The sequence below is a fragment of the Terrapene carolina genome, unplaced genomic scaffold (genome assembly GCF_002925995.2).
Source record: "Terrapene carolina triunguis isolate 2854851 unplaced genomic scaffold, T_m_triunguis-2.0 Scaffold132, whole genome shotgun sequence".
NCBI classification, from domain to species: domain Eukaryota; kingdom Metazoa; phylum Chordata; order Testudines; family Emydidae; genus Terrapene; species Terrapene triunguis.
In genome coordinates, this window is record NW_020664483.1 from 17,703,568 (window position 1) to 17,723,554 (window position 19,987).

The window sequence follows — 19,987 nt, forward strand, 5'->3', positions numbered from 1 at the left end:
GTGTGGTTTGGGGCTGTCTCTGTCAGTGCATCCAGGGGCAGTGCACTGGGGCTGGTCCGGCCTCAGCCACTGGGGTGGCCACTGCAACCCACCCAGTCAGCGGGGCACATCAGGAGCCATGCCTGCAGCCAGACATCGCTGTGGGCTGGTGGGTGCCCACCGGAGTCTGCAAAAAGTAAGTGGATCATATGGTCTGATGGTGCCAACACCACAGGCAGCACAAAAGAGGCCTGGCAACAGGGAATGCAGAGCTTCACTAGGACTGATGTTCCTGAAACAGAAGAGCTAGTCCCTGGCTATGGTGATCTCCCTCACACCCATATACAGACCCTTTATGTTTCAAATAAAGGACAACTTAGAAATTATAGAAGACAGTTTATTTTTAAGGGCACCTCCCCAGTGTTTTGTGACACACACTCATATACAAATAACACATTGTATTACAGTGTACAATGCTTTTCATGATTATTGATGTGTAATGTGGAACATTGGGCACCGAACAAAGGACGGGTGATCATGCTGTGTGTGACATTCTAACATATTTTCTCTCAACCTGCTTTGGGACAAATCTGGAACACAGTACAGGTGAAAAAACTTGAACCGAAGAACACCAGAAAATCTCTTGGCTAGTTGGATGGTAAAATAGGGAGGGGTCAGTTTTTGCAGCATGAATTATATTTTATGCAACTTCGCCTTCTTAACATTAAAGAGCTATAATGAATTCATACAATAACATCAATGCAACATTAAGGTTATAGATTTAAACATGTGTCAGGAAATGTTAATATTAAGACTCCCATAACATACATTTGTCCACATTGCATATATTGTCTATTAAAACATACATTTAAACAATTTAACTAGTCATTAAACATTGCACCAGCATAACTTTCCCCCCTGCTATACAGTCCATTGTCAAGTAGGGAAGGAGTCAGGCAGTGGCTGCAGCACTATTGGATCCCCTACCAGGACAGTTGGGTGAAGGCAAGAAAAATCAAGCTCCTGCAATAGTCTCTTTAGTCTCGCTCACTGCAAGTGACTGGGATTCTTTTGGGGACAATTAATTTTACAATAGTGTTTAAAATCTCTCCCTGGTGAGGTGAAGGGTATTTGAATCACACATTCCATCTCCCACATTCAAACTGTTGCAACTCCTAGTGCCTGCTTGGGCCTTGCAGTGAAAATGAGCGAGTGAGCGAGGGTGGGGGAGAGCGAGCGACGGAGGTAGGGGGGATGGAGTGAGCGGGGGATGGGGCCTCCGAAGGGGTAGGGCAGGGCAAGGATGTTCCATTTTCTGTAATTAGAAAGTTGGCAACCTTATGATGATGAGGGCTTCCTACAAATGAGTGAAGGACTTGAAACCTCTTGACGATCATACCATAAAAAATTCTTTGGCAGTTAATAGATGCAAAGTTAAAGGACTCATTTCTCACAAATACAGAAGAACTCCTAATTCCATGTGGAAAACTGTGAAGCACTTTCTCTGTAGAGCATGTCCATCATATACAGTATCATATTCTGAAGTCAATGAGAGCCACAGGGCTTGGTGCCTCTGAGAATCAGCTTACTTTTAATTATGAGACTAAATACGCCGATAGGCGCCTAATTTTTGGCACCCAGGTTTAGAAATTTGGGCCATAAATCTTTGCTAATGACCACTTGTTGCTGTGAAAATTAGAATGTTTTGATATTAAAAACAAGATTATGGGTTTATAAAAATCATGTCTGTGACTTTTCTTAAAGCTCCCCAGGGATATTTTCTTAAGAGTAAAGACATTAGTCCAAGCACCCTGGCCAAACACCCATTTGAGTAATTAGATTGATCAGAGAGACCAGAAGCCTCCATGAGGTTCATCTCACAGAGATTCTGGCAACTGAGTTTGGTGGCAGAATGTAGGTGTGACTAGAGGTATGTCAGGTAGGAGTCAGATGGGCAAGAGTGAAGGAGAACATAGTAGGAGAGCTAGTAAAAAATTATGTTTAATTCTGGTGGGAATTTTTTTTTTAAATTGGATTTTTAATTTCCCACAAAAGAAATGTCACCTTTTCCATGAAAATCAACTCCCCCCAAATTTTCAGGTTTTCAAAAATATCTGCTAATTTTTTTCTGTGTTCAAAAACCAAAACCTGATTTTCTTTTTGCCAACAACAGCGTCAAAAGCTGAACATTTTTCCATAAACATTTTTGTTTTTTTGTTTTTAATGAAAAACTGAAAAATTTCAATCAAAATGAATATTTTCTGAGAAAACTTTCATTTTGGTCAAAAAGCCATTTTTTTTGTTCAAAAAATATTTTGACAAAGAAAAAAGCAACCATTTATATGCAGTAGTTACTGGTGTTGCCGAAATATTCTCTTAGGACTTGGCTTGTCTACACAGGGAATTATCCTGTAACAGATATTCCTAATTGACTATTCCTGATTAAATCCTTTTTTGGAAGTTCTAAATCCACTTTGGAAGTGGATTAAGCTAATTTGGAATAAGGCACTCTTATTCTGGAATAAAAGCATCCACACATGGAGTTAATCAGGAATAGTTGTTCCACTTTAAATTTACACCCTACCTTAATCTGAATTAATGTCCCTGTGTAGACAAATCCTTTCACTGAGAAAAATAATTCCCTCCACTGTAGGAATTTTGGATGAAATTCTTTGGCCTGTGTTATACTGGAGATCAGACTAGACAATCATATTGGTCCTGTCTGGTCTTAAATCTCTATGAATCCAGTCCAAGCAGGAAATCACCAAGACACAGACATGGGCTTTGACAGTTGATATGCAGTGGAAGGAACAAACGTTGATGTTTTCCGGGGAGAATCAATAACATTTAATATAGGGCATAAAGGAAAGAGAGGATAGTGTTAATGTTGCCACTCTGGAATACGGGGAGGATGGTGGTTTAGGGTCTGCTTGTGCTGCTGTAGTGAAAATGATTGAGACAGCAAAGCCAGCATCAAGTTCCATCCTGATATATTTCCTTCTACCTTTGGAACTACCCTCTTGTGCTGGTGCTCTTATTCAGAGACAACACACATACCACGAGATTTCCACCATTCTTAGCATCGTCATTGTTCTAACACATTTCAGGACCTTTGCTCTTGGCTGTTGTTAGAAGCTTGTTTTAACCCTATATCCAATATTATATTCTGGGCACAAATAGCAGTCTGCCTGAATGTGGCATTTCCCATTCTGTTTATTTCATCCACATTCTCATGTCACAAGTGGTGCCTTCCTCCATCAAAAAACCACATGCCGTTACTTTGGCATTATGCAGTGTTGTGCTCATTCTCAGTACCGTGGAATTCATCAGAGTCCTTTGCTTCAATTTCCTCTGCGTGCGGGGCATGAAAGCGTCACCTATGAAACCAAGCATTTCTAAATAGCCATCTGTATGACTGTCAGAAAAATCAGTTTCTCAAGGAACCATCTAGTTTGATCCGAAAGTCACAATGCTCTGATGGCTTTTATATAAGAGGGTTGTGAATTGTGTTACAAACTCACCTTCAGCTTAATCTCTCATGTGGACTAAGAACGATCCAGCTGTTAGTAGTTCTTGCAAGATATGTTGCTGCAAACTGGTGGTATCCTTTCAGGGAGTTTATTGTAAGCTTCTTTGCTGAAGTGACACATCTAATTAGTGAGTAAGTATTGGCATCCATGAAAGTTACCACTGCTGGTGTGGTGAAGGATATGGCTCTGAGTAGGAATGTGCTACTTATGGTGTACTGAGCATGCTCAGTTCATCTGAGCATGCTCAGTACATCTGCTGAAGCCACTGCCCTTCACTTCATCTCATTTGCTGCCAGACATTCCACAAAGGTGGGCCATTATTCCACTAAGTAAACTTACCTTACCAACACAGGCTGCCAATTCAAGGTAGCTATTGTATACATCCCTTCACTTCATGCTGTGCAGTGCTGGGTTGGGTTTGTTTGCAGTTCTCATCACCAATTACATTATATTTTTTTTCAATTGTGTGGTTTTATAATTCTTGTTATCAACAGATTCCTTTTATAAAATGTGTAGTTTGCCTCCAGGGATAAGAGGGTAGCTTCTCAGCTGGTGCTAATTGATGCAGCTTCATTGATTTCAATGGAGCTTTGATTTACACCAGCTGATGAGCTCTCCCAAAGTATCTGGAGACTTAATTTTGTCCCCTTCTGTTATGTGAAGCAATAATTAAACTCATTCCATTGTGTCTCAGATAAAGTATGTTCTGGCTGATCCTAGTGTTAATTCTCTGCTCCCTTAAATTTACCTTTATAATAGGTTCCTATCTCTAAAATGCCTCTTTGAGAACATTACAAAATTTGCTTAACTACATAGCCAGGTGATAGCAAAATCACTATAGAATCTTCTTGCTTGCAAAGAACTATAGAGCATTAGAAAAACTAGACCATCTTTTATGCATCATAGTTCATTGATCTGTATACAAAATAAAACTCAGTTTCAATTTTCTAAGAGAGCTTGAAGCAAAGTCCTTCCATTGCCCCTAAAATTTCCATTGCTGGGGTTTGGCCATAGACTGCTGATGTAACCTCTGTAGCTGCTGTTGGATATCTGGCAATGTGCACAGTTTATGATATTTTTTTGTACTACACCAGTGCCACCAAGATTGGGGCCTCATTGTGCTAGGCACTGTAAAAACACATAATAAGAGAAGTCCCTGCCCCAAGACAAAGAGTGGGAGACAGGAAGTATTATCTCAATTTTATAGGTGGGGAACTGAGGCATGGATGGATTAGGTGACTTGCCCAAGGTCACACCGAAATCTGCAGCAGAGTGTGGAATTGATTGTAGAACTCTTCATGAGTCTCAGTCCAGTGCCTTGACCACCAGACCCTGGGGTAAGCAGTGCCCCCCAGGCATCAGGAATATGATCTGATGCACCTGGTTTATTTACAGGGCACATAAATATACTGTGTGATTTAAGAAGAATGCAATAAGGCTCTCTCTCTGTCTCATTTACACTGTGCTGAAGGCATGCTGTAGTTGTGCAGTTTATAAATGAATGGGCTGGCTTCCCCTTTAATTATGAGTCCAGCGGAGGGCAACAAAAATGATTAGGGGGCTGGAGCACATGAGTTATGAGGAGAAGCTGAGGGAACTGGGATTGTTTAGTCTGCAGAAGAGAAGAATGAGGGGGGATTTGATAGCTGCTTTCAACTATCTGAAAGGGGGTTCCAAAGAGGATGGATCTAGACTGTTCTCAGTGGTACCAGATGACAGAACAAGGAGTAATGGTCTCAAGTTGCAGTGGGGGAGGTTAGGTTGGATATTAGGAAAAACTTTTTCACTAGGAGGGTGGTGAAGCACTGGAATGGGTTACCTAGGGAGGTGGTGGAATCTCCTTCCTTAGAGGTTTTTAAGGTCAGGCTTGACAAAGCCCTGGCTGGGATGATTTAGTTGGGGATTGGTCCTGCTTTGAGCAGCGGGTTGGACTAGATGACCTCCTGAGGTCCCTTCCAACCCTGATATTCTATGATTCTATGATTCTATGTGTAAGTCAGGAGTCACTCCATTGTGTGTAAAACTAGTATAAATGGGAGACCTCTAGTTCTTAACCTAAGACATTGTTACAGCATACTCTTGCTGTAGTACTATAGCCCTATGATGTTGGCTAGAAGACCTTTTTTGACACTAGTTATGTATCAGCACTAACTAATGCACTTGTATAGTCACTCAGGTATGTCCTTAGGGGGGTGTGGGGCCTGGGACAAATCAGCCCTCCCCAGCTTGGGGGCCCCACTCTGCATCGGCGGCTGGGCCAGCGAGACGGATCCGGCCTGGGGCTGGGCTGCCCATGGCTGCTGGCAGTTGCCGGCGCCTACCGCGGGACTGTTGTTGGCCATAGCACCACGGCGGCTCAGGGCTCCAGCCAGGGCGGGGGACTCGCTGCACCGAAACGCGGGTGGCCAAGCTGGATGCTGTCTCTGCTAACTGCCAACAAGATGGCAGGCCCTGCAGAAATGACAGATTTGTCTTCCGGGACTGACCGCGCCGGCCAATCTCACCAGCCCGCAGGGCCCCCCAAAGCGCGGGGCCCAGAGTGGTCACTCCAATTTGCCCTACCCAAGGGGTGGCTCTGTAGTCACTGTTGCCTTTGGGCCACATTGTCCCTGGCCCTTTTGTTGTGCCTGGGAGGATGGAAGTATTCAAAGAACTTATGCTCTTCTCCCCTAACACATACTGTACAAGGTCCAGAAACACTGCACAATCCCTCTCTGAGCTCCTCTGGCACCAGTGCTATTCTGCACAGCCCTAAGTAAAGGGCAGCCCCTCACAGGCCCCGTTGAGTCATTTAAGAGTAATAACACTTATTGCTGGGCCAATTCTCTGCTGATTACATTTACTGGACTCCACTGGGAATGCATCTGCTGAAAGTCTGCCTACAGTTTGTTCTGCTGTTTTTGTGACCGTCTGTTGCAATTTAGACTCCTCAGCTGCAAGTGAGTAGAGTTCAAAGCAATCTAATGCGCAATGAAAATTGTTCACGAAATGAAATAGTATGGGCTCGGCAGTGGCTTTGCCACAAGCCCCATGTGATAAATAGTGCTGATGAAAATATGAATCTTTTGAAATTGATGGGACACCTTGCACGAGCAAGACTTAGTCATCTAAATAATAGCTTGCAAGATCAGGTCCCTATGTGAAAAAAAAATGCTCATGGAGTCTTTGTTATGCTCTCAGTTTCCATTCAGCAAGACTTTATTGGCATGATGAACTAGATTAGAGTAGTCTACTATGAAGTTTGGATCCAGGATTTAGGGATATACAGCTGTAGGGCACTGAATCAGGCCCCATACAAAAAATATACATGCACACATGCGTCTTTATGTATTAAAGGAAATGTTCAGTTTGGAAAATAAAAATAAAGAGCCCATCTCTTCAAGTCCTGATTCAATTGTTATTCAGTCCTGACATGGCAAGTTGCAGTTGATGTCAATAGAGATTTTGCCTCAGTGAGGACAGAGTGATAACTGGGGTCTTTGACCTGCTGCCCTATGGTGAATGATGGTGGTGCATGGGGAAACAGGAAGAGTGCAAAGAGCGTTTAGCAACAGGAGGCATCTGTAGTCCTGGCACTCCCCAGAGTGCACATACCGTTTCCTCTATGTCCTCTTGTACATAAAACCCTCTAAAGAGACAGGGAGAGAGGTAGGGCCAGGGACCTATTCCTGCCCCATTCCCTGGCAATGGCCAGCAAAGCTGGCCATTTTGATAGAAGGAGACGGTGTTTCATGAATGAGGGGTGTATCAGTGGACACTCTCTCTGGGATCCAGACAGCTCAAAGAGGAATTGCACCTGGGCTGGTACATCCTAAACATGGAATTGTGCCTTCAAGGCACAACAGAGCCCTGAGCAAGGACTTTAGGATTGGAGCCCCTAACGCTTCACGCTGGTACCTAGAGCTTTTCATTCTCAGAGCTTGAAACCTGACCACAGCTTCATTGGAACAGGTTCAGAAGTGAATCTCGATTGTCAGCTAGACAGACTTTGACCAAGCTGATGCTTGTTCTTAGGAGAAAGTGGAAAGGGATGAAAGAGAAACTTGGCTTGTGTTGGCTTAACTGAGTGCGAAGGACTGCAAGCAGATTGATGGTGCTGTCAAGAGAATGCTAATGCCACCTTTCATTGGAATGGTCACGGAGCTCAGTTATCCATCCAGCCGAAAAACAAATGAGCAAACAAACCAGTTTAATAGGTATTTGCTCTAATGATGTACAGCACTTGTTAAAATCCAAAAGAGGGGGGAAATGGAAAATACCCATTTTGGGGGCCATTCTGATAAACTCATACAGTACATTTAAATACAAAGCACTGGTCTGAATACCTTGCTACTCCGCTGTTCTCAGGAGGACTAGCGAGAAATAATTTGGGATGATGAAGGAAAGATACAAGTGGCTTGTTTTAAATATTTTTCCTTTTTGCTATTGCAGGTCATAGATCAAAAGGATATATATGCGCAGCACACTGTCTCCAGTGGGTTTCACACACTTCCAGGTAACAATTTTCCATACATTTCATTAAGGAACATACAGACAACAATGACCTTTCAGAGATTTAGAGCTTTGTCTGAAAATACAGACAAAGCCCAAAGGTGGATGATGTCGTTGTTAGGGAGCTACCAGGAGTGCCATTAAAAACAATCCAGCATTTAATGTGGTAGTTTAATTTCCTATAGTATTTGTGATGTTCCCCATTTGAAGTAGAGGGAATTCTAGTACTATGGCACAGTGAAATATTATGGCACCGAATGGGCTAGATCCATAAGCTGGTATAGCTGCTGTGACTTCAGTGGGGCTACACTGATTTATATCAGCAGAGGATCTGGCCCTAAATGTTGATTTTTCTTTTAATTGTGCCTTCTGCAGTGCTGCATTTGACCATTCATATAGGGGTTTGGGTACCTGTATTAGGTCTCTGCATGCTTAAGTGTTCCTTCTGCACTCTTGTGCAGAACCAAGTCCCTATCTTAGGCACACAAATGTGAAAAGTGGATCTACAGGGTCAGATCCTTGCTCATGCAAACTGGTTCTGGCTTCAGTGGAACTATTCCAGTCTACACCATCTGAGGATCTGGCCCTTTACATCAGGTGTGAGCTGTGATCCTTTCTATTCGAGAAACTAATTTGAAAGCAAATGCATTCAGTTAACACACATGTGCACTGAAAAAAGCTGAAGTTTATAGGTTAAAGCAGGGGTTCTCAAACTTCATAGCACTCTGACCCCCCTCTGACAACAAAGTTACTACATGACCCTGGGAGGGGGCAGAGACCAGGCCACGCCGCCTTGGGTGGGGGGATAGGAGGCCACAGCCCAAGCCCCGCCACCCCGGGTGGGGGTGGAGCTCAGGCTTCAGCTTCAGGCCTGGGTCCCAGCAAGTGTAATGCTGGCCCTGGTGACCCCTTAAAATGGGGTCACGACCCACTTTGGGATCCTGACCCACAGTTTGAAAACTGCTGGGTTAAAGTTTTGCTGAGATTTACAACACAAAAATTGCACTGAAAAATTGGTCCTGCTAAGATGCCTCCTTGAGACCTCTTGACTGAGTCAATAAAGAGATGCAGCCAAAACAATTCCACCTCTGTTGGATGTAGCCAAGAGAACTTCACAAAAATCCCAGAATTCCTATTTTATTTGTGAACACATGAGAAAAGGAAGCTTATCTTTGGTGCAGAATCAGTGCTACTTCTGATGTTGCAGTGCAATGAATTCCATGTCCATGGTGCCAGTTCTGAGTCAGTACTGTACACATGTAATTATGGTCATTATTATGCAAAAAGAAAGAGGGGACATCTACCTAAGGCTCTATGCTCCACGCAATAAAATTATGAAATCAAAATTAGATTATCCACATAACTCCAAACTTCTCTCTCCCAAGTTCTCATTCATCTGATCTCTGTCAAAGACCCACTTCCACAGCAGCTCACAGAGGACTATGTTGCTCCACTAGGTGTCCTTGTCCAGCTTAGAGAGAATGTAGATAATAGCCAACCCTTGCAGCCAGAGCTGTATGGAAATCAGTGGTCTCTTCTCAGTATTATCTTTGAAAATCAGACCCACAGTTGTTGTTTTTTGTTCAATATGTCTAAAAATCATTGTATCATTGTTAACATGGTGCCAAAAGTATGAATGGTGCTTTACATGCTGTGGCAAATAAATAGCATCTTTCTCCCAACGAGCATACAAACCAAGGACCAAATTTTCAAAAGAGCTCAGCACTCAAAATTGGGGCCAGATTTTCAAGAGCCCAGCTTCTAAACTTGCATCACAGTATTTGGCCAGACTTCCAGGGGAACACTGGCTGTGCGGTGGGTGCTGAGCAGGTTTGAAAATCTGGCTCTTATTTAGGTGCCTAAAAGGGAGCTGAACCCTTGACAATCCGGGGCCCAGATGGGGTACATTAGAGTGAGGAAGTGAGGGCAGCCCCAAGGGATTGATCCTGTGCAGCGTAAGTGTGGAGTGCTGTGCATGTAAACACCAGGGAAATGATCAGGAGCCGAGGCTTATAATCGCAAAACCTAATTTTGTTTCTTTATATGATTTAGAACCCAATTTCCAGACTTCTCCTCCTCAGTTACTTCCACATGCGGGCAGCTAGATTTGCACTTAGTTGCCTGAAGTGGCTCTTAGGGTACCTCAGTGTTGATGAGGGTTCTCAGGTGTACAATCTGGGCCTCTAACGTAGAGGTGCCCATGTTTGAAAAGCAGCCTCTGATAAAAGGATTATTGAGAGAGGCCTGCAGAGACACCATCGTAGTCTCTGAATCCCTTGCTGTGATGCTGGGCGTGGTTCTGGAGCACAGAGGGTAGGACAAGTCCTATTTTGCCACTGGGAAGAGAGAAAAGCATTGGAGTCAATGTCTCCATTGCTCACAGGGCAGGGCTCACTTGCACTGTCCTTCTGTACGCCGCTCCCCTTTTGTTCTGGAACAATCACAAAAAACATTAGACCAGGCAAAAGGTAAACATGACTCTTGCTCATCCCCTCATGCAAAACCCCTGATTCAGCAAAAGGATTCCATACACTGTCCTCATACAAACAACCCCAAGCCCAAAAAACCCAGCCACCAAATGCTTTGAACTCAAGCCTCTAAAATTGCAAAGTCTTTGTTTTGTGGTCCCTTTATAGCATTCTAATCCACTGACAAAAGCTGGACGCTACTCTCTCTTTCATGCTGGCCACACACAATTGCAGCTCATGGAAAGAAAGAAAACAGTCCCCCAAACTGCTGACAGCCTCTGGAAAGGCAGAGAGGAATGAGGCGGGGCTATTTGATTTTATTTAATTTGCTGCTGGTGGCTGGCATTTAGTGCCACACACTGCCGTGGAGAGAAGTCATTGGCATTTGAGGATGGGGGGCCTAGCTTCTATTTCTCCCCGCTAAGTCCCCCAAACACATTTCCGATCCAAACTGGAGAGACAGAGACACACAGAAGAGGGGATCTTGGGCCTGCACGGCCTCCCCCAAGCCATGTATAGAAGTAGCTACCTGCGAGAAGTGCGCAAGGAGAAGTATGAACGATCTGATGCCTATGATGAGCTGCGGGGCACCTCAGACTTCAGCAGCCTGGCCCAAGCCCAGGGCCTGGAGAACCTGCAGGAGCTCAACGAGAGGTTTGCCAACTACATCAACCGGGCCCGGATGCTGGAGCAGCGCAACACTATCTTCCGTAAGCAGCTGGAGACCTTCCAGCGCGTGGATGTGCTGGCCGGCTTGGAGGAGGCCTTTGCTGAGCAGATTGAGCTGAACCGCCTGCGCATCCGTGAGCTGTCTGCCGACCGGGCCAAACTGGAGCGTGAGGACAAGGATTCACAGCGCATGCTCGATGAATACCGTAACAAGTAAGCCAGCCAGAGTCAAGGGTGCTGCCAGGCTCCTCATTCTGGGTGTCTGTTACCCTTACATGTTATCACTTTCTAAGGGTGGTTATCACTGTTAGGGCTACATACCATCTTTTATCTCTAGAAGCACTTTACTCTCAAACAACATGTTAATTTCGCCTTGGTCTGGCTTTAGAAAGCTCTCTTAGTTAGGTGCATTTCTTTAGGGAAGGGGGGTGAGTCCCATTTCTTGTTTCAAACCTCCTCAGCCCCTGCTTTCAAATTGTGTTATTTGCTAGCTGTCCCATACTAGGCGAAGGCCTGGCTATCCTCTAATTGCCTAATGAGTCCAAAAGCCATAAGACATAGCCCACGGGGCCAGGATCTGTCCTGGATGTTGGTGCGTGGCTCCTATATTGACTTCGGTGTGCCCAAGAGCAGGGGCGTGCTCAAGGGGGGGGGCAAGCTGGGGTGTGGGCCCTCCCAATAATCTTCTCTGGCCCCGGGGACACGGAGGCAGGGAAGAGCGAGCTCCTGCCGAGGTGCAGGGAAAAGTGAACTCCTCCGGGACCAGGGCAGGATGGGGGAGGGGAGGGAAGAGTGAGCTCCTGGTGGGATCGGGGCAGAGTAGGGGAGGAAAGAGCGAGCTCAGGCCGGGGAATGGGGGGAGGGAAGAGAGAGCTTCTACCAGGGTGGTGGGGGCACCGAGCTTCTTCCGGGGTGGGGAGGGGGGAGAGCGAGCTCCTGGGGGACACAGAATATGCCCCTCCAAAAAGAAGAAGAAAAGTGATGAATGTGACTAGGAGCACCCGGGAACCCCTAGGCTGCATTTCATGAGCGTACTGCTCTGGGGCACCAGTTACTCCTGCCTATTAGCACTAGCATGGTCTTTGCAGGGAATGCATAGGTAAGCACCCTGTTAGCTTTATGAGCATCGTGCTTATGCCTGCAAGAAGCACAGTAAAAAAGGCACAACCCACTTGGGAGGCTGAGGGGCAAAGGTGACTTTTGTCTGATGTATTTTCATGTCTCTCTAGCACAAAGCCAGTTTGCTGGTATTCTTAGATGGTTTAAATCTATTTGAAAACTCATTCATGAGCAGTATGGGAAGACTTAGATTGTGAGGAATAATAATTATTAATGATTTTTGCCAAGGCCCAGTCATGAAGCCAATAATGCAAATTTACTCCTATGTTAAGGCTATATTTACTATGTAAGCCCTCAAAAGGGGGGTATATGGTGCCTTGTCCTTTGACCTTCTGCATAGCAGTAAATTTTACCCATTAAGGCATTACATCTGTGTGAGATGGTTGTCCTCAAAGGCAGATAGCACCTTGAATGGACATGAGGCTTCTTCTGTATGGGATGGTTAGGCAAGATCATCTCTTAACTCAGGCACTAAGATCCGGTCAGTTAGGAGCTGTAGAAGCAGAGTCCTAGACTAAGCTCTGCAGATGTGCTTATTAAGGAGAGATGGTGGCCTCTCATAGCTAAGATTACAGTTACTCTACAGGACAATTTATGAGACTGATTTTGATCTCATATATAGGAGAAGAAAGAGAAAAGCAAATCCTTGTGTTTAGGGTTAAGTCAAAAATAGGGAGAATGTTACTGGCCCCTCTGTAAAGTGCTTTGGGATCTCCTGATGAAAGGCACTAAAGACGAGCCAGGTATCATTGTTATTATTACCAAAAAAAATGAAGTAAATCAAGAACTTTTTCAAACTGAAATAATGTTAAATGTCTCCATTTTGATTCCCCTCCCACCCCCCAGTGCCTAATGCTTCTTCCTAGCCCTGTCTCCTAGTTTTTGAATACATTGGGGGGTAGATTGGATCTATTCTTAGCTATTAGTGATATGAAAGATTTACTATGAAAAGTATGTTTGCTTTATTATACATACAATAGCTTGTATTTTATAATATTTAAACATATATGTTAATTGTATTTTCAGATTCATAAAGTTCTCCCTTAGTAGGGTCTATGGGGGTCTTGGACTGTCTGGGCTTGGTTCTGCAGTCCCTGTTCACACTGAATAGCACTTACACTCAGGAGTAGTCTTGTTGAGATCACTAGAAATACTCACGTGAGTACATGCTGCCCATTGTAAGGAATGCGGCAGTGCGCCCTCCTTTTTGTGTCTCTCTTTCTGGGATAGAGATCCTTGAGTAACTACGCTGATTGCCTTTGTCCTTCTGCCTTGGATCCTCTGGATTTAGCTGCTACCTGCATGCGGTGCGTGCTCACCATGACCCACTACAGAACTACAATTCAATGCTCCAGCAGAAAATACCAGAGTCCAGGAAAGAAAAAATTAGCAGATTAAGCACATGATAGGCACTAATTCCTTCTGACAAACTGGGAAAGAATTTAAGCCAAATAAGCAAACAGATATCCCAACAATAAAGATTTGCAAAAATCGAGGCATAGTGCTTCTGGGATTTATATAAAGGAATCCAACCTGGACAGTTGACACAAAAACAAAACAGCATCACTAGAGAAAAACAGTTGCACCTGAAGACGTCATTAGAAACTACCTTCCCTCCTGGTCCTCCCTTAACAATACAGGAACAAGAAGAATCCTTTCAGAAACTCATACCTATGTAGCCCAAATAGAGCAATAGACTCAGACTGGGTTGCATTACAGGAAAAAGCGCTGTATTCCACTTACACTCTAAAGAATATAATCACTCCTCAAGATCAACATCTTTAGCTTCCTGATCCTCAGAGCAAATAAATCTGCCCAAACCCACAAAGTACTCCAGATTTTAATCCGATATCTAGAATACCAGTATACAGGTCACTGGGAAGAACCAATTTAAAAAAGCAGCAAGCTAGACTGCTACAGAACTATCAGGCCATCAGACTAGCTCACTACAGTGAAATGTGCAAAATGGAAACTGACTCTCCTTGAATACAGAATGTGACCATAAACTAGAGATCAAAATAGAGAGGCACAAAGCAGTCCAAACCCAGAGAGGAGTGACTGTGCAACCATTGTGACAGAGAGTGACAACATAAGAATGGTCATACTGGGTCAGACCAATGGTCCATCTATCCCAGTATCCTGTCTTCCAGCAGTGGTCAGTGCCGGGAGCTTCAGAGGGAAGGAACAGTACAGGGCAATGATCAAGTAATCCATCCCCTGCCATCCAGTCCCAGCTTCTGGCAGGCAGAGACTCATAGACTCATAGACTTTAAGGTCAGAAGGGACCATTATGATCATCTAGTCTGACCTCCCGCATGATGCAGGCCACAAAAGCTGACCCACCCACTCTTGGAATAATTCTCTCCCTTGACTCAGCTGTTGAAGTCCCCAAATCATGGTTTAAAGACTTCAAGTCGCAGAGAATCCTCTAGCAAGCGACCCCTGCCCCATGCTGCGGAGGAAGGCGAAAAACCTCCAGGGCCTCTGCCAATCTACCCTGGAGGAAAATTCCTTCCCGACCCCAAATATGGCGATCAGCTGAACCCTGAGCATGTGAGCAAGATTCTCCAGCCAGACCCTCCGGAAAAAAGTTCTCTGTAGTAACTTTTAATATCCCATCATTGACCATTGTTACTAATTACCAGCGATGGCACGTTATTGACCTATTGACTAAAATCACGTTATCCCATCAAACCATCCCCTCAGAGGTTTAGGGACACCCCGAAGGATGGAGTTGTGTCTCTGACCATCTTGTCTAATAGTCATGGACTGACTTATCCTCCATGATTTATCTAACTCTTTTTTTAATCCAATTATACTGTTGGCCTTCACAACATCCTCTGGGAATGAATGAATCCCACAGGTTGACTGTGCATTGTGTGAAGAAGTTGTGCGTTGTATGAAGAAGTACTTCCTTATGTTAGTTTTAAACCTTCTGCCTATTAATTTCAGTGTGCTATGTGAAGGGGTAAATAACACTTGCGTATTCATTTTCTCCATACCATTCAGAATTTTATAGGCATCTATCCTATCCACATTGGTTGTCTCTTTTATAAGATGAACAGTCTCAGTCTTTTTAATCTCTCCTCATAAGGAAGCTGTTCCATGCCCCTAAACATTTTTGTTACCCTTCTCTGAGCCTTTTCCAATTCTAATATATTTTTTTAAAGATGGAGTGACCAAAACTGCATGTAGTATTCAAGGTGTTGTCATACCATGAATTTATATAGTAGCACCATCATATTTTCTGTCTTACTATCTATCCCTTTCCTAATGGTTCCTAACGTTATGTTAGCTTTTTTGACTTTTGCTGCACATTGAGTGAATGTGAGACAGAGAGGCACTCTGCTCCAAGGTGCAAAGTATGAAGGTGTATGAGGAAGACATTTCCTAAACTGTCAGGAATCATGAAAAATCTCTCATCAAAAAGCAATAAAGAAAATCGGTCCCTAACCCTGGGAGAAAGGAGGGAAATGATAGAGATGGCATCATGCTCATGTAGCCCCCTGGAATGGACACTGCTGACAAATGGGAGCATGGAGCTAGCCTGAGTGAATTGTACCTACCTCTGACAGATATTTAAGGGGTCTGTCTGGTTTTGGTTTGTTTTTTACTCTTGTATAGCTTTTCATGCCAATGGAGTCTCACTGAGCTGAATTGTGTACTGTCTTAGCTGCTCTATGTTTGGTTTACTGGCTGGACTGTCCAGTCACCGATGTTTTTCTACCACACCCACTAATGGTACCCACAACTTAAAAATGTTTTATGTCACTTTTTTGCAGTATAGAATACTTACTCCTTTCTGTGACCAAAAAGCAAAAATAACTGCTACAACTCGCACATTTTATTACCTATTTTCAAATATACCACCTACCCCTCCCCTGCCTCTTACAAATACAAAGATTTTAGCATGCTGGCACTCAAACACACACACTGAATTTATCCTATTGACTTGCATCATTAGCTAGACCAGTGGTTTTCAACCTTTTTTTCATTTCTGGACCCTTAAAAAATTTTGAATAGAGGCAGGGCTGGCTCCAGGGTTTTTGCCGCCCCAAGCAGCAAAAAAAAAAAAAAAGCCGTGATCGCGATGTGTGGCACTTCGGAGGCAGCTGTACCGCCACCGCTTCATTCTTCAGCGGCAATTCGGCGACAGGTCATTCGCTCCGAGAGGGAGTGAGGGACCTGCCACCGAATTGCCTCCGAAGAGCCGGACGTGCCGCTGCTCTCTGTTGGCCACCCCAAGCACCTGCTTGCTGAGCTGGTGCCTGGAGCCGGCTCTGAATAGTGGTGAAGACCCCTTTGGAAATCTTAGACATAGTCTGTGGACCACATGTTCCGTGGACCACCGGTTGAAAACCACTGTTCTATGGTAACCACAACCTTTCGCAGACCCCTTAGACATAGTCTGAGGATGTCCAGGAGTCTGCGGACTTCAGGTTGAAAAACCACTGAGCTAGATCACATGTCCTTCTGAAGTTACATTTTAAATGCGCTAGGGCTGCTACACTATTTGCAGAATTAATCCCGATGAACCGCTTAAAATCAGATCTTACATTCAAATTCATTTTTTGCTCATCATTAATGGGATTCACATTTCTTTATATTAGCATGAATAATTCAGACTCTATGTGTCAATGGATAATGACTTCTTTCTCTAGAACTCACTTAAGTATTCCTGGGGACTGCCTACCACAGCTTGCAATATCATGTTGCTAATTATGTTAATTGTATTAAGTATAATTATCATAGCAGTATTATATTTTGCATGTGGGAAGGCTGAAAATATAGAGTATATTTCTCTCTCTCTCCATGGTATCCAGAAAGTTATTACAAACTAGATTATTTTAATGTCAATGTCTAAGCATAAGTAATTTTTAACTGAAAAAAAACTAAAGGTTTACTCATTAAAACAGAGTGTTTCATTTAAAATATATCCAAAGATAGAACTCCTGGGGTTTGTGCGTAGTGTAACTCCCTGGAAATTGCTAGATATAAAGCTGGGCACTGGATTCCTCAATAATTCTTCATAACAATTTTTGTTATGATCAAATCTAATTGATATTCCTCCCAAATTGGACCCCTGTTGTGAAGCCAGGGTGACCGTGTAACCGGTAATCAGAGGTACGGGGCACAACTCTAGTAGCACAACAGCTGGAATGTGTGAGATAAGAAGCGCTCCATAGTCAGTAACCATCTGCAAAGCCGCTTTCCAAACCTCATCTGCAGAAGCAAGTGCTTTTGGCTGGCTCAGAGTGAGAAGTGGCCAGGGCATATGGCATTGCTTAATACTCTACTGGAAGGTGCTCCGCTTCTTTGGTGATGAGCTCAGTAAAATAACCTGAGTAGAATAGAATAGAACAGGACAGTCAACATGTCTTAGCTCCAGTCTTCTTACTCCCCTGTTACCTATGACTTGTTTGATGTACATACATGGTGACTGGATCCATCAAATGCATTGGGCACTGGACAGCAGTGAGCCTTAGTAAGAGGTTGGAGGAGGTGGCTGTACATGTCTTCAAAATGTCATCCAGCTAAATAGTCCCAGACCATCCTGTACACATTCTGCTGCCCTCAACATCCACTGTCCCATGTTAACCCTAACAGCCTCTCAATGCAAGAGGGCAAGGGGTTCACTGATTTTTTGGTAGTATGTTTCAGCTGGCCTGACCAGTTCAGTCTACCCCAACTCACTAATTTCATAAGCTGTATCTAATAGTGTTATGTAAGATAGCAACAGAAAGCTAATGACATACTGGTCATTAATATTAGTGTGTGGCATATGTATGGAGGACAACTTTCAAATTATAAACATATTAGAAATAATGTTATCAAAGTATGTCTGACAGGCAGGGCTAGACAAAGGAATGTAGTTCTGCCACCTGGAAGATATTTCCAAGGTACATTAAGAGACAATGGGCATGCAAATTCCATAGATGGTCAGCAGGACCATCAAGACAGTGGGAGAGGAGATTGCAGGAAACAGATAAATTTGCATTTAGCAAACTCTAGAGCGGGACGAAGCCAGCATGAAACTCCCTACACCAAGAGACTCTGTCGCTTTCCTCATAGCTTGAATGAATGTTACTTTGAGGGGGGGAACCTTCAGAAGAGTCCATTTAAAGATTCACTGGACTACAAAGGAACGAACAGAGAACCCCAAGTTATATTTCACCTATGAAGACAAAGAAATTGAGCACTTTGGACTTTGTGGGAGATCCCTGACTTGAGAGGTTGGTCAGCCATCTTGCTGGAAGGTAGATTGGTAAGAAAACTATCATGAACAAAGGCTGTAGCCTGTTTTGTTAAGTCTTCGCATTTTTCTCTTTTGTTTGCTAACTTTGTCCTTTATATGTGAACTCATTTATAATCCTATCTCCTTTTGTTAATAAACTTGTTTTACTTTTAATCTAAACCAGGCAGTGCTTTGTTTGGTTTAAAGCGAATGTTAACTCTGGTTAATGTGGCAAACTGTTGGGTATTGTGTCTTTAAAGGAACGAATGAACCTTAGTATCTGTCTGAATGGTCCAGGAAACAGCTGGACATTGCAGATCACATGGTTTGGGGAAAATTCAGGACTGGGGGGTGATGGGTCATTTTGCCAGGTGTAATCAAGGCTGCTAGAGTCCAGAGAGGGACAGTGTGTAACAAGCAGGCTGCTGGAATCAGAATTGCTGAATCAGAGCTGCTTAAAGACATTCAAGTGCATGGTTGTATGCTGGCTGGAAGCATCCAGACAGAGCCACAACAGCAAAGCATTCTAAGGCAGTCAAGTTACAGGAGAGGCAGTAACACCACCCCTCAGGGGGTCTATATTGCACCCCAAAACATGACACCACCTAGAAGAGGGATGCCTTTGCACACAAGACACATAATTAGGGCCCTACCAAATTCACGGCCATGAGAAACACGTCATGGACCATGAAATCTGGCCTCCTCCCATGAAATCTGGTCCTTTGTGTGCGTTTACCCTATGCTATACAGATTTAACAGCATTTCTCAAACTGGGGGTCCTGACCCAAAAGGGAGTTGCAGGGGGGTTGCAAGGTTATTTTAGGGGGGGGGTACAGTATTGCCACCCTTACTTCTGCACTGCCTTCAGAGCGGGGTGGCTGGAAAGTGATGGCTGTTGGCCAGGTACCCAGCTCTGAATGCAGCACCCCACCAGCAGCAGCACAGAAGTAAGGGTGGCAATACCATATCATGCCACCCTTCCTTCTGCGCTGCTGCCTTCAGAGCGGGGTGGCCAGAAAGTGGAGGCTGATGAGTGAGGGCCCAGCTCTGCAGGCAGTAGCACAGAAGTAAGGGTGGCAATACCACATACCATGCCATCCTGACTTCTGCGCTGCTGCTGGCGGCGGCCTCTGCCTCTCCCAGCCAGCAGCCACTGCTCTCCAGCTGCCCAGCTCTGAAGGCAGCGCCACCGCCAGCAGCAGTGCAGAAGGAAGGGTAGCAGTACCGCAACCCCCCCTACAATAACCTTGTGACCCCCCCCAACTCCTTTTTGGGTCAGGACCCCTACAGTTACAACACTGTGAAATTTCAGATTTAAATAGCTGAAATGATGAAATTTACTATTTTTAAAATCCTATGACTGTGAAATTGACCCAAGTGGACCATGAATTTGGTAGGACCCTACCAAAAGGGGCAGCATAGCAGTGACACTACTTCATTGAGAGTGGTGTATAGTAAGAACTAACTAAGGAAGATTTTGGGATTGGGCTCATTGT

General features: G+C 44.2%; 1 protein-coding gene across 1 annotated transcript in view; it reads left to right on the forward strand.

The window, feature by feature from the left end:
• The first annotated feature begins 10,979 nt into the window (after window positions 1-10,979).
• The window catches only part of BFSP1 (beaded filament structural protein 1), a 46,458-nt gene continuing 37,450 nt past the window's right edge, over window positions 10,980-19,987 (forward strand). The window contains exon 1 of the mRNA XM_026653245.1: window positions 10,980-11,350. Within this exon, the coding sequence (XP_026509030.1) occupies window positions 10,980-11,350 (371 nt within the window). The remainder of the gene's footprint in view (window positions 11,351-19,987) is intronic.